Source organism: Musa acuminata, chromosome BXJ3-6 (assembly GCF_036884655.1).
Source record: "Musa acuminata AAA Group cultivar baxijiao chromosome BXJ3-6, Cavendish_Baxijiao_AAA, whole genome shotgun sequence".
NCBI classification, from domain to species: Eukaryota; Viridiplantae; Streptophyta; class Magnoliopsida; order Zingiberales; family Musaceae; genus Musa; species Musa acuminata.
The window spans coordinates 10,595,369-10,609,356 of record NC_088354.1 but is presented as its reverse complement, the minus strand read 5'-3'; the positions used below and the strand labels follow the sequence as shown (position 1 = coordinate 10,609,356).

At 34.7% G+C, this 13,988-nt stretch overlaps 2 protein-coding genes across 28 annotated transcripts; one reads left to right on the top strand and one right to left on the bottom strand.

The window, feature by feature from the left end:
- Positions 1-172: 172 nt before the first annotated feature.
- Positions 173-7,676, bottom strand: LOC135640514 (uncharacterized). 26 transcript variants are annotated; one of them, XM_065155004.1, is made up of 11 exons: positions 7,427-7,676; positions 7,139-7,272; positions 6,952-7,048; positions 5,643-5,730; positions 4,996-5,169; positions 4,542-4,647; positions 3,803-4,049; positions 2,233-2,403; positions 1,500-1,822; positions 814-903; positions 173-547 (listed from the first exon to the last, which is right to left on the bottom strand). In XM_065155004.1, exons 4-11 carry the CDS (start codon positions 5,655-5,657, stop codon positions 483-485), a joined length of 1,191 nt encoding a protein of 396 aa, XP_065011076.1. In that variant the 5' UTR covers positions 5,658-5,730; positions 6,952-7,048; positions 7,139-7,272; positions 7,427-7,676; the 3' UTR covers positions 173-482. The 26 variants fall into 26 exon arrangements, with proteins under 26 accessions (XP_065011076.1, XP_065011085.1, XP_065011077.1 ...); XM_065155013.1 differs by having other exon boundaries at positions 4,996-5,160; XM_065155005.1 differs by lacking the exon at positions 6,952-7,048 and having other exon boundaries at positions 7,135-7,272.
- Positions 7,677-11,646: 3,970 nt separating this feature from the next.
- LOC135640072 (probable trehalose-phosphate phosphatase 6) lies at positions 11,647-13,973 on the top strand. Of its 2 annotated transcripts, none has more exons than XM_065154204.1 (10): positions 11,647-11,717; positions 11,991-12,192; positions 12,274-12,414; positions 12,513-12,584; positions 12,672-12,797; positions 13,005-13,061; positions 13,176-13,277; positions 13,407-13,484; positions 13,566-13,706; positions 13,803-13,973. In XM_065154204.1, the coding sequence occupies exons 2-10, from the start codon at positions 12,001-12,003 to the stop codon at positions 13,944-13,946; spliced, it is 1,053 nt and encodes a 350-aa protein (XP_065010276.1). In that variant the 5' UTR covers positions 11,647-11,717; positions 11,991-12,000; the 3' UTR covers positions 13,947-13,973. The 2 variants fall into 2 exon arrangements, with proteins under 2 accessions (XP_065010276.1, XP_065010275.1); XM_065154203.1 differs by having other exon boundaries at positions 11,652-11,717; positions 11,917-12,192.
- The last annotated feature ends 15 nt before the right edge of the window (positions 13,974-13,988 follow it).

Genomic DNA, 13,988 nt, shown 5'->3' with positions numbered 1-13,988 from the left:
TCTTCTCGTCGGTTTTTGCTCGTCAACGAAGTGACACAGAGAATGAAGCTCAGATTATTTATTATCTCTCGATTCATCGGTGGGAAGATCTCTTCTTGCCTACTTATCTCTGTCGAAGTCCCAATTATGGAAAAGATTTAATCTTTTAGAAGAGTAAACGTTGACGACTTGATGACTCTCAACATGATTTATTTCACCAAATCGATGTCCATGATAGCGAACTACAAAAGCATAGCTCATGAATTTGGTTTTCAAGTTCAACAACACATTTCCAATGTCATTACGGAAGACAGACCAGAAAAATGACATCCTGTCTGCTACCTCCATGATTCAAATAAAAGAAAGATGGTGAGAACCTTATTCAAAGAGCACCTACCGGGTGTTCTCAGTGCTTGGCATCAAAGTCCAACATGAAGAGCCTGCAATGCAAGTCGTAAGCGACCTATGGTAAATGAGAAGTCGGCAAAATTGTCTCCACATCCCTAAGATTTCTCTTCATCTGGTTGAGAGGATGGTGCAGTTATAGCTTCCGCAAAGTATTCCTCAACTGAAACATGATTTAACAATTGAGTGTGTCAGCGATTTCATGAGTTTGGGTGCAGCTATCAACTTATTTCTTTTCAGAAAATGTAATATCTAACAAAGTATTTCCATTAATATCTCCTTCTTGGGAAGATGTAATAAATATCATTCCAAGTGGAACGCATTTTAAGAATGCAGAAAGATCAGGACTAGTTACAGTTTTGTACCATGCAAAGATCCTAAAGTTGCATGCAAAAGATCAAGTCTATAGGAAAGGGATGGTTCATTTACTTGTGTCATCGTGCTCTGAGGAGTCAAGCCTGATGTCTGAGTCTGATGGCAGGAAAGGAGAGCTGGTGTAGTTTTCGAGACCTCCGAGATCTTCAACCAACCAAGCAGGAATAAGATGTCATAACCAGAAAAGGCATCCACATAGTTAGCAATTTAACGAGGAAACCCATACCCAAAAATTTCTAGCATAATCAAGATTGTGGTCTGAATGGTAGGGTGCATGTTGATATCTTATTATCTTAATAATGTTTCAGATGACAAATATTTTAGTTAGCAGTCCATAGATTTTGATAGGAACCATTCAGAAGAATAAACATATAGGACGTGTCTGAACATAGGTTTCAATCAGTTTGTTAGCACATGATAAAAGTTGCTATCACTCTATGTTAAAGTTACATGAAGATAATATAGGTAATGGAAATTATGGGCTCATGTATGTATTTTCAACAAGATGAGAAACATCAATTATCATCATAATGAATCTTAGATGAATTAAGTATATACACATATCTTTGTTCTCATTAAATTTCTCATTAGGCTTTTAGTTCGTTTGCAAGAGACACCAGGAACAAATTCAGAAATGTATTCACAGACTATCTGTAGATTTAAGCCATGAACAATTAGCTAGCATTGCCCTACAAGTGTTGAGATTAAATGTCAACTGGTGTACTCTGAGAAACGCTTACCTCCTAAATTTGCCAAATCAGTTGCTAAGTCTGTAATGCTAAAGTTCCAAAGTGGTCCTAATGAACCCAGTGAATCTCTCGAGGAACCAATGGCACAATCTTGACTGAGTTGCAACTCTCCCATACTTGCCACATCAGATGTTAAGGTTGTTTCAAGTGTTGATGCATCCAGGCCCATCCCAGATATCTCAGATGGAGTGAATGGAAAATGATTATTTGATGCCACTGATGCAGGACTTGCAGCCATCTCTGACAAAGATGATATGGCACCACATGGAGCAGTTGCAGGAGTTGCTTCAGGTTTGTGATCATTAATCACAATGCTGCAATAATCATAAGAAGTGTTCGTCAGACTGACTATATAAAATAAAAATATAATTCATAAATTAACAATGAAACTCAATTTTTTCCTATTTAAAATAGCCACAAGAGAACAAGTTAATTGAAAATCTCCAAAGACACTACATGCCTAAAACTCAATTTGACTCAAGTTTGACAACTTTGACTCCTCTAAGAACTAACTTGGAACATATCATCTGTTATCTTCCTGCATCAGAGTTCCACTAAAATTTCAAAAGATTGTCCAAACCATAAAAAATAGTTTATCATTTCTTTTGATATATGATGTTGTTTAAGTTCCAATCCTCCACTACTTGATGTCTCCTTTACGATATATAGCAATTATGTAAAAGAATTGTAGCAATGCTAAAGAAGTTGCAACAAATGAACTTACACATTTCCAGAATTTACATGAATCGGGTGATATCTTCCAGGAGCAGGAATACCATTAACCACATTGCAGCTAGACAATACACAACTTACAGGATCAAAATGTGGCTGACCTGTAGTCGTCATTGCAGGTTGCTGAAGAACTGGATACCCCAAAGGCATACTGTTAACTGCACTGAAAACAGGTTGTCTTTGAGTAAGTGATTAACTGTGTGCTTCAAACTAAATTTATGTGGTTCTTAAAGATGATAATAACAGCTTTTTAATAAGAATCATATTTGTAGATTAAAAAAAAACCAACCTAATTAAAGTACTGACTATTTTACTATCTGCACAAAATTTAATACAAAAAAATACCGAGGTTTAGAAAATTTAACTATAACTTATGGCAATAACATTCCAGGAAGTTCAACATACAAGTGAAGTAATAAAAGAGGCAAAGAAAAGCTTATTCAAATGGTTCGACAGGAAAGCAATTCCTTAATTGGTGAAACAGGATAAATTATGAAAATCAGATTGCATGTATTTGGCCTAAAAAATGGGATGAGAAGAAAATGGCATTTGGCCACATGGTTTTGCAAATCAGCTGTGATTATTTGCTTCCTTGTGAGTTAAAGTAGATAAGCAATTGGATAAAATTGATATGACTTAACTTGACAGCAATAAGCCAGCTTGCCATGAACTTGTTGAACATATAATCAGTGCAGGAAATGAAAGAAAGATGTACAGTACTAAGGTCATCTACATTATAGATGAATATGAAAACTTGCACAGATGCAGAATAACTTACTGTTGAAATAAGCATATACTGCAGTCAAAAAATCTCTCTTCAACTTTTTCTTAATGTCATTGTCGTAATTGACATACAGAAGAAGCTTTTATCTGAGTAGTAATGTGATTTTAATGAGAACATTAGAGGATTAAAGTCATTAAGAAGTGGTGACAAGTAAAACAGAACAGGAGGTCAAAAAAAAGGGCAATGCTGGTACAGGTTGTCTTACACACATGATTCCAGTATAGGACCAACAAACTATTTGAAAGCATTCAAGTTTGACAAGTGCTAAAATCATTAGAAACTGGATTCAGAATCTCACTTATAAAAAAGAATGTATATCAGATTAGGATAGCTGGATGGTGGAATCTTGGTATAATCAGAACTAGACCTACAGAATCCTATAACAACAAAAACCCAGCTATCCATGGACGAAAATTTTTTTAGCAATGCCAGAGGATTTGGTAGAGAATAGTCATTTTTTAATAGGTGAACTTGACCCAATAAAAGGAGCATAAAGGAAGGTTGCAGCCAGGGGTTTGGATGGTTTGCATGGCCCTCCACTAGCCCCAAGCCCACCCATCCCACTCATACAGATGTACGATTCTCAATGAACATTAAGGACAAAGCAGCAAGATTCGAAGGTCACAAAAAAAAGAAATTTTGTAGATTGATGGAGCATACTCCTGTCAACCAATGGAACCAGGATCACAGTTATGAACACGACTTCACAAGAAAATAACAATACAAAATTTTCTATGTACAGCAGAGTTTGCAAAATAAAGAATAATCAGCATCTCACTTGATAGCTTCTGAAATCTTTGAACAGTTATCATCTTGACAGGTTCTCAAGTTAAAGAAATTACCGGGCCCAGCATGAATGCCACCATGTATTGGAGCCAATGGAACATTAGGTAGGACAGGACATTTCATCAGCTGGCATTGGTGCTCCAGTAAATGATTGAAAAGAATGATCTGCTTTTTCAGTTTCAGCCTTATATAATATGCCCTGAAAAAGTCCGGATTTTCTTCTTCAAGTTTCTTCCAAACTGCAAACAGACAAAGGGCATCAGACCAAAATAAAGTTTATTTTCATTTTTAGGCTCTCACAAAACTGTGTGTTTTTCATGAGCATTTCTTGCCCTTGTCAATTGTGCCTTATGGCATTTATATCGAACTTTACGTTCGTAATTTTGAAGTAGAACTCTTCAAAAGCAACTGCCAACATTTCTTTACAAAAATTAGAAATTAAATTGTAGATGCATGTCCCATAAGCATAAACATCTTTTGAATTATACACCGTGTAAAGATACAATTACTACATACGCATGTAGGGGATATATGTGTATCAGATGCTTGAACCAGAGAAGAATAATCATAAAGCATAAAAGATCTTATCAGCATTTCTTCAAATGTTTTGACAAGTACAAACAACAAACATGTCTAACTATGATGAGAAAACCTTACCAAATTCACTTACACAAACATATATTAAAGGTTAGATTGCATGGATGCATAAGTTCTAAGGATAGAAGGCTCACCTAGTGTAGTAAAACCAGGTTCTATCCTAGCACGATCGGACAGAGTTCTAACCACCTCTCCTCTGTTCATATACAGTTGTAGACAGTGTTCTATCAAGTTTTGGACCTGCAAGAGTAAGAACAAAAAATAAGGTAGTGAAAAAGAGAAAATATCAAGGTACCAAGTGCCCTGCCTCTGCCCATGGCTTGGTAGCATAGTACAGGTCATGCTGTGCTGTGTATTAGCCCAAGAACATGTCCAGGTATTACACGCTGGCATGGAGTGCTGCCTGGCCTGTTGTCGTGTGATTGTTTGGTGCCAGCAAGTATGTGCAGGCAGGTATGCATAGCATGCTAGCGGCACCTACGACCATGGGGCAGGGCAACCATATGAAAAAAGATATCCTCTTCAACCAATAAGTTCCACAGAGACAAACTCCTACAAGTGGTTAAAACTAATGGTATGTTGACTTACAAGTTCAATGTCTTCACGGGAAACATTTCTGTTCTGACTATTTGTAATGGATGATGAACACGGATTTGGTCCTGGAGTCTCAGCAACTAGAGGATTTTGATGAATAGGTTGAATTTCATTTGAAGCTTGTGATGATGGTTGTAATTCTTCTGTGTTCTGAGGATTCTGTGCAAACTTTGCTTGATTAAGAGATGAGGAATAGATAAGAAAAAGATCTGAAGAGTGAAGCAAGAAAGAAAGATCATGTGATTCCCATCGGCATATATCTAGAAATTTCAGACCAGCAAATGACCAGAGCTCTTCAATAGTATAAAGATAGATCCTAAAATCTCTAAAGAACATATGATCAACAATAACAAACATGACTGAACAAAACATCTGCTTCACAAAATTTGTGAAGCAACTAAACAAAAGAGTTAACAAATGTGGAGAAATCTGTTTGTTAAAATGACTAAAGGACTTAGAACATTTCAATTTGTTCTGATGCCAGCTAATCAAAGGAGCAGGGAGGGAAAAAACATACGATTGGGAATTTTAAATACAGATATTGTAGAAACATGGCCAGGCAATGTAAATAGATTACGACAAAAGTGAGACAAACAACTCTGGAAGGATAGATCTGTAATATTACAAGTGGAGGATCTCACTTCCGAGGTCTTCATTTCAGTTCATCGCATTGATCCCTGCTATGTTATCAGATTTTTCGAGACAGATGTCCAAGTGATGTCTGCATATCTAGAAGATAGCACAGAATAGATAATCCATATCAGCCATGATTGTCTTCTGAAACACACAATATGAGTATGACAAAGAAATTTAAATAGACCAAAGGACTGAAACTTTAAAACAGCTTGTATAATCTCATGAAACAGAAATTTGAGAACAGAAAAATTACATCTGAATCTGTTTGAGTGAGGTATCCCGATACCCAATGTTAAAGCTTAGAATGATCAAATAAAACATAACAGAAAAGTTAATATCCTTCAAGAAGTCGAAATTGTCATATGATTAACTGAGTTAATTCTTCCTGACGAAAAGAAAGGACATGGAGGTAACAGAAGCCTTAGCTAATTTCATTTGTAGTAATCTTTCCATAATTGACCTTCTGATACAGAAGCATCATTCATAATCTTGTTGTTGTTTTCTGACAAAAACTACAACAACCATTAATAAAATAAAATCACATTCTGATGTAAGCAATATCTGACTTCATGAGAAAAAGAATCATATGCTTAATTAGCTCGACAGAAGGTGAAGTTCATTGCACACAATCATGCAAATTATTTACATCACATAACAGGCTTGTCATATGTTCCTCGGCTCATAATCAAGAGCTCAACAATTCAGTTAGCCTTGTATAGAAAGAGCAGCATGTAATTCACCTTTAATCAGAGGGGTCGGCATCACATGCTAGATCAATGAGGAAGACTAAAGATAATAAATGGAAAGTAGATTCAAGATAGTACAATAAGTTTGTAACCTACAATTTTCAGGCAGTTCATGCTTTACAAAGAATAGTCGCATAACAAATAAACATTCATATCACTGTTATCTCAATAATTATGCTCAAGTTAGAATAATCTTCGAATTATATAATTGTTTTCCAGTATCTCCCAGAAACACACATGACTGAATGATACAGTACCAAAGAGAGAGATATGCCATTTGCTAAAAGTTATAAATTGCAAGAAGAACTAGAAACATCTACTATTATGTCCCTTTGATCACCAAACAATAGGCAAAAAATATAATGCACAAAACAGTGTTGAAACTTTCTATCCATATCCAAGCAAGGTGCAGACTGAGCCAAAAATTAAAAAGAGCTAAATTTTGCTCAAATAGAGATTTTATGTGTGAGAAAACTGAGACTGACTATGTAGCAAACCCTCTCCGGGAAGCTACAAATCTACAGGCTGGAAAACGAAGATGCTAAGATTTAGGTATGAAATCGCTAACTCTTAATGATGTACAGCTGTAAGTCGTTGGAAATTGATGGGCTCAGAGGATCTAAAATTCCAGATTGGTAGTGACATCCTACTGATGAAGACCGCAACTGTACCATAGGTGGACAAAAGTCACAAAACACTAGTGATCAATAGCTAGTCTCGACAATAACAAGCACTTAAGATAGCAGCCTACCTACCAACACCTATTCCAACATAAGCAGAATTCCGGAAGCATCAGACTCTAGGTTCCAAATCTAGAACAGAAGAGAATCATCTCAGCATAAATTTCAGCTTTCCCGTTGCACAATCCAAACCCAAATGCCTTTTCCACCTACCACGAAGATCCTTCAACATTCAATTCATCAAATTCTGAATGCAGAATTCTACTATTACAACTTCAAATGAAAAGAAAAGGAACAAAAATAACACAAATCAGAGCATAGAAAAAGATCCGAATTATTGAGAAAAGAACTAGAAGGAAGTACAGATGAAGTGGTCAGCCGCCAGCGTTCTACACTCGTTCTCTAAATTTAGCGGCTTCACACCAGCAACAAAACCCAGCAAAAGAGCCCCAAGATTTAGTTATCCGCAGCGAATCTGAGAAAGGTATCCATCGATTCATCCGCGCTTACCTATAAAGAGAGGAACTCTGGGTTCTCCAACCCTCTGTCCAACCTCTGAGAGAGAGAGAGAGAGAGAGAGGGGAAGATCGGACGTAAGCGGCGGTAAAAGGACTTCGACGGAGATTAGGATCTCTCGCCCTTTATATAGGCAAGTAAAGCCGGTCGTAATTACGATGGACTAATTATCTAATTAATGAGTAAGTTTTGTACCTCTGTAATAATCTCATTGATATGTATAGTAAAATTCTTTTAATTTATATGTTATTATCACATATATATATATATATATATATATATATATATATATATATATATATATATATATATATATATATGTGTGTGTGTGTGTGTGTGTGTGTGTGTGTGTGATAATAACATATAAATTAAAAGAAGTGTATGTAAAAATGTAACATAAAATTGGAGCGTTAAACGTGCTATTTTCCAACTTAAAAATGATAAACATACGAAAACTATAATCAATCAATCAATCAATCAGGCATCACTATGATGTTGTAGAGAAGATGAAGACGAAGAGGAGACGTGAGGCACTAACAACAGCCGAAGAATGAGCATTGACGATGCAAACAAATGGAGTCATTTCCCTTTTGTTGGATTTTGGAGTGGTTTTAATAAAGTAGTGGTGGACCCCTCTCCACTTTGAAAAAAAATTCACACTTGTACTATTTAGCAATCATCATCATATCAGTGTTTCATGTCGTTCATAATCTACATTATTCGGTGCACTTGATAGAAACAAGTCGCCATCATCGATCTTATTTCTTGTGATTACATGTCGTGTTTGATTTAATCGTTCTTGTGATTACATGCGAATAAATCTAAAATTTTATGATAGACTAGTATCTTACGATAAGATCATTTACATATGAATATAGGAATCAACGACTCATAATTCCGTCAAGTCTCTCTTATCCTCAGATATGTTTTTTGAAGTTCATATGTTCTGAAAGGATAAAATCATGCAGGTACACCTATCGTCCAAAGCGAATAATTTCTCGTAAACTTACAGGCTGCACTAATGGCCGGCCAACCAAATGGTCCCTTATAAGATTGACGCTAAAAGGAAGACCGGAGACTTGCACCTCGATCGAGCAAACTCACTCTCGAGGGAGCACTGATAAGACCATTTGCTCGTAAGTTTGTCACGTCTCTCTTACCCTTAAAAACACATTTTGGAGCTTACATGCTTTAAAAGGACAAAACCATACGGAGATAATTTATCACGAATCTACGGACTGATCGATCAACCAAATGATCTCTTATCACCTTAATAATTAAACTAATTCGAACTAAGTATTAAGAATCAAACCAAATTAAATTAATTTTTGATTTGATTTGATTAAAATAATATAATTTAAAACCAAATCAATTTGGAGTTACCTAATTGAATTGATTATTAGTTTGATTCGATTAATCAATTTATAGTTTTAAATAATTTAAAATATATATTTTTTAAATAAATCGATTTAATTCAATTGAACCGAATCAAAATGTTGATCCGATAAGATAGATTTGTAAAATTAAATTTATGTCCTTTACAAATTTAGACATTTGGGTCAATTTGATTAATCAATTTGAGTCGAGCTTAGAATATTAAAATTATATTTTAAAATTAAAATTGATTCGATTGGTTCAATTAATTAATCGAACCCAAAAAGCAATCCCAAATCAAAATCATTTATAACCTACAAGACACAATTATTGGAGAACCGATGCATATCAAATCCATTTTAAGCTAATTCGGTTTAGATTTGATTCGATTTAAACACTTTTATTAGACTCCCTCTCGATCATGCACATATCTAAACGTTTACATATATCAATAATATCTGTCGTAATATTACGTAAGTTAATAGCATCACACTTTGACTTGAATGTTAGATAACTTAAGCTCTTCTGCCCTTCTTACGCCTCATAAGTAAGCCTTTGCATTCTGCCATGACAGTACAGACTATGATGTTGGAAGAGAGAGAGAGACCAATCAATTGATTGATTGCTTAGGAAACTAAGGATATCATCTCTCAAGAGAGGGACAAAGAGGAAGTGGACAGGTGGATTCCATGAACTAGATAGGACATTGACAGCTCTCTCAAAATGGTCAATCAAATGGTGTGGTGTGGTGTGGTGTGGTGTGGTGTGGTGCAGTCAAACAATATGGTGTACCAAACATCCATGTTGACTAGGTTCCAAGTTTACCTTCAATCAAAACATATATATATACTCTTACACATTTAGTAATTAGGTGCTCAAAAAGTATGAATCCATTTCAACACATTGTTCCACACTTTTAATATGAAGGTTTCAATTAATCAATATCTTACAAAAAATAAAAAAAAAATATCGAGTAGAGGATGCATCTTGTTATTATAGCAAAATTAAATTTTTATCATTTAAATTAACAAGATTTGAATCGTAAAAATAATCTCTCTACTACTTCACATGATAGAAATGAGATTAGAGTGAAGAAAATATTAATTATAAATATTAATAAAGGCCTCAAATCTGGCATCTTTGACATGATAGTACCAAAAAGTGAAAACTATATTTTAGATATTATATATACATATATATATATATAGTTAAATTACCATTCCACTTAAAAGCTTAGCCATATAAATGGTAAAATATATATTCATCTATGTTATCAATAACTATAAGACCTAATGACCATTAATACTCAAAGTGACCAATGTGTATCCATATATATATATCACTAGAGATGATTGAGCTCAAGAAAAAAGGTCTTTCATGGATAATAATGAAACAACATCACACAAACAAGGAGAGACATCATTCAAATCGGTTTCCACCATTCACATGTCAAAGACTCTACTAGTGGGCAAAAAACCTTCTTCTACATGTGACATACTTCTCTCTTTTCATGTGAGTTTGCAAGCTAAAGGTTCGATACTTTTGCTAAGGTAGGGTTTGGACCTTTTTCTTTCTTTCTTTTTCTCTTGTAGTGCCCAACAATTGTGAGAGGGGAGTTATTGCATCCTCTCATCTAACAATTATATATTCACATTATTCTCAATAAAAGAAAAAAAGAAAGGGTTTAGCGTTCATACCAGCAAGATCTCTTAAATTTCTTCACACATATATATTATAATTACCCTTGAATCAAATTCGTTTTTTTTGTCGATCTCATGGATACTATGTTGAGTAGCTATACGTTGAATTTTCTTTCATAAAGATAAAAATAAAATATTAACACCTTCTACACGTCAAATGATCAATGTATTAAAAAATACAACAATAACAAAATCATAATGAATAAAAAAAATTTAAGATTTAATTTAGAAATTTAGAAAATAAAATATAACAATAACAAAGTCATAATCAGAGAAGAAAATAAAAATAAAAATCAAGACTTAACATAAAGACAATAAGCATAGTTATTTTAGAAACCTTGATTTTTCTACGTAAGCTTACTTAATATGTCATGTCATTTAAATTTTATACTATTTGTATGATCATTTTTTTTGATAACTTGACAAGTTAATTTCGATCCAAATCTAACTTATGTCAAGAGACTTGATATTTTCTGAGACCTAGTAAACTCATAATATAGTGTCGATCTTTAATTTATCGACGTCAAAAGGTATAGTTCCTTCAAAGTTCTAAGTTATCTCGAAATAAGTTTAAGAAATATTTAAAAAAATATTTGATCTCAAAATTTTATATATATTTATATATATATATATATATATATATATATATATATATATATAATTTTTGGATTGTAGTTGACGTGATATATTTGTCATTGGCTCCTTCATCGTTTTAAGTGATGTGATTGTCACGTGTGGATCTCTAGACGTCTACAAGACAAAAAAAAATACTTCCGAAAGGTAGAGGACGCTAAAAAGAGCAGTAGTGCTACTTGTATCATCTATTGGCGTTTCTACGGGATCATAGATTAGGCTTTGGGCAGTGTGGTCATTGTAAGCGTTGAAGAGCCGGCAGGTGTCCCGTGAGAAACGACAGTGCTTGTCTCTTTGCCCTCCTTTTCTATCCATAAATAACCTCTCCAAATCTATCATCCTCTCTCTCCCTCCCTTGTCCTCTCTTTCCATCTCTTTCCTCTCTCATCCCAAGAACAAAAGGGTTCCGAGAAAGAGTCAGAGACCTGCACGTAAGTTTATTTCCTTTTCGATCTCTTTCATGGATGTTAGTGGCATGAATGCTTCCAAGAAACCCTGTCGTTTCTTCTCCATGTCGCAATAGTTATCGCCCGTCCGCGTCTTTTCAATGCATGCATATATGAGCTCGTCCGGGAATTTAGATTTCCTTTCCTTCTCTGTCTCTTCGTTTCTCGATCTCAACGATCACAGGCTAATTCTTGAGAGGCAATGATACCGTACAAGCATGCACGAGTCTCATATAGTTCCCATGGCTGTGTACATAGTACCAAGCAAATGGGTCTCGAGCGACTGCGAGCGCAAGAAATAGAAACCAATTCTACGGAGAAAGAAGTAATCGATGAGAACGAAGAGCGCATCGCGAAGATGAGCTCGAGAGAATGTTGTTGTGATGAACCAACACGAGAGCTGCAGTCTAATGAAGATGCCGTGGAGAGCAGTGCGGAGGAAGCATATGCTGCATGGATGGCAAGATTCGACCATCTTTGACATTATTTCTATCGACTCTTTATGTGATTAATCGAGATCAAATGTCGTATAAATATGCAGGTGAAGCATCCTTCAGCACTCATCGCATTTGATCGAATGATGAGCATAGCAAAGGAGAAAATGGTGGTTGTCTTCCTCGATTACGATGGAACCCTATCACCCATAGTCGATGATCCTGATCGTGCATTCATGTCCGACTCGGTATATCGCAATCTTTGTTTCTCAGAATCGATATCGAAATATAATTTTGATACAAATTATTTTTTTTTTTGCTCGATACGATTTTTGTTGATGATTAGATGCGTTCTGCGGTCAACAAAGTAGCGCAATATTTCCCAACTTGCATCATCAGTGGAAGGAGAAGAGATAAGGTATATAATTCACATAAGATCTCTTATGTATTATCCTAGCTAGTCTTTGTTATTGACATTTGTTATGATTTGGTCTTCTTCGCTTAGGTATATGAGTTTGTCAAATTGACTAATGTTTACTATGTTGGAAGTCATGGAATGGATATCATGGCACCATTGAAACCAGTTGATGAAATAGATTCTACACTTCATGAGCAAGCAATCAAGGAAAAGGTACTGATGCATTTAGATAAATTGTATCATGCCATATGGTTGCATGTCAAGTTAAGAAACATGAACATTATACATGGAAGAAACTTGTAGGATCATTTAGATTAATTGGATGTACTCTTTTGACACATTCAACAAAGGTTAGTCACTAACTCACTAAACATATGGAATGTTGAGTTCTAATTAATCATTCATTCCATGATACCATAGGGAAATGAAGGGGTCCTCTTTCAACCAGCTGAAGAGTATTTACCCATGATTGAAGAGGTACAATTACCATTATATATTGCTTCTTCTTTCAATTATTGGTACAAATTTTTAATGGATATTAATTATTTAATAATTTTTTTTCTTCGTGTATGTGTATATATATATATATAGGTATACTCCGAGTTGAAGGAGAAGACAAAAGAAATACAAGGAGTATTAATTGAGAATAACAAATTTTGCATTAGTGTCCATTTTCGTCGAGTCGATGAAGAGGTTATTACTTGTCATATTTTTTTATGAAATTTATTATTTCTTTTTTGAACTTGTTATTGTAATTACTAGTGATATAAAAAGAAAAAAGAATTTTGGTATATTGTAGCCTAATGACCAAATGTGGCATAGGATTGGAGTTTACTTGAAAACCAAGTGATGGATACCATGAAGAACTATCCAGCTTTGCTCATCACAAGAGGAAGGAAGGTAAGTCACAAACTATTTGGAATAGAAGATTGTGACATATGTTTCCAACATAATTAATATATAAATTTATTTGTTTTGTAGGTTATTGAGATCCGACCATCTATTAAGTGGGATAAAGGTAGAGCTCTTGAATATTTACTTGAAACCTTAGGATTTGGAAATAATGATGAAACACTTCCACTATATATCGGAGATGATCGAACCGATGAAGACGCATTTAAGGTGTCAAACTAAGCAAGTCCTAAGTTTATTCACTTTGTTTAGCTTAATATCTCATTAATACATTCGTATATGTACTCTTATATTATGTCCTTGTAGGTATTGCAAAGGAGAGGTCAAGGGTATCCTATCATTGTATCTTCAGTTCCTAAAGATACCGAAGCTTCCTACTCCTTGAGAGATCCATTAGAAGTCATGTCTTTCCTCTTACATCTTTTTAGATGGAAGAGAGACTCTTCCTAAATTGAATAGATATAGTGATATTATATTTCTGTATGAGATAAC

What these genes read in the sequence shown, in the direction of transcription:
- LOC135640514 (XM_065155005.1), bottom strand. An exon ending in CCCGTGAAGACATTGAACTT is followed by an intron (nt 4,648 to 4,995) that starts GTAAGTCAACAT and finishes TTACTCTTGCAG; the next exon opens with GTCCAAAACTTGATAGAACA. An exon ending in TGATTTGGCAAATTTAGGAG is followed by an intron (nt 904 to 1,499) that starts GTAAGCGTTTCT and finishes GGTTGGTTGAAG; the next exon opens with ATCTCGGAGGTCTCGAAAAC.
- LOC135640072 (XM_065154203.1), top strand. Translation starts at nt 11,935, where the DNA reads ATGATACCGTACAAGCATGCACGAGTCTCATATAGTTCCCATGGCTGT. An exon ending in AGCAAGCAATCAAGGAAAAG is followed by an intron (nt 12,798 to 13,004) that starts GTACTGATGCAT and finishes ATGATACCATAG; the next exon opens with GGAAATGAAGGGGTCCTCTT. An exon ending in CCGATGAAGACGCATTTAAG is followed by an intron (nt 13,707 to 13,802) that starts GTGTCAAACTAA and finishes ATGTCCTTGTAG; the next exon opens with GTATTGCAAAGGAGAGGTCA.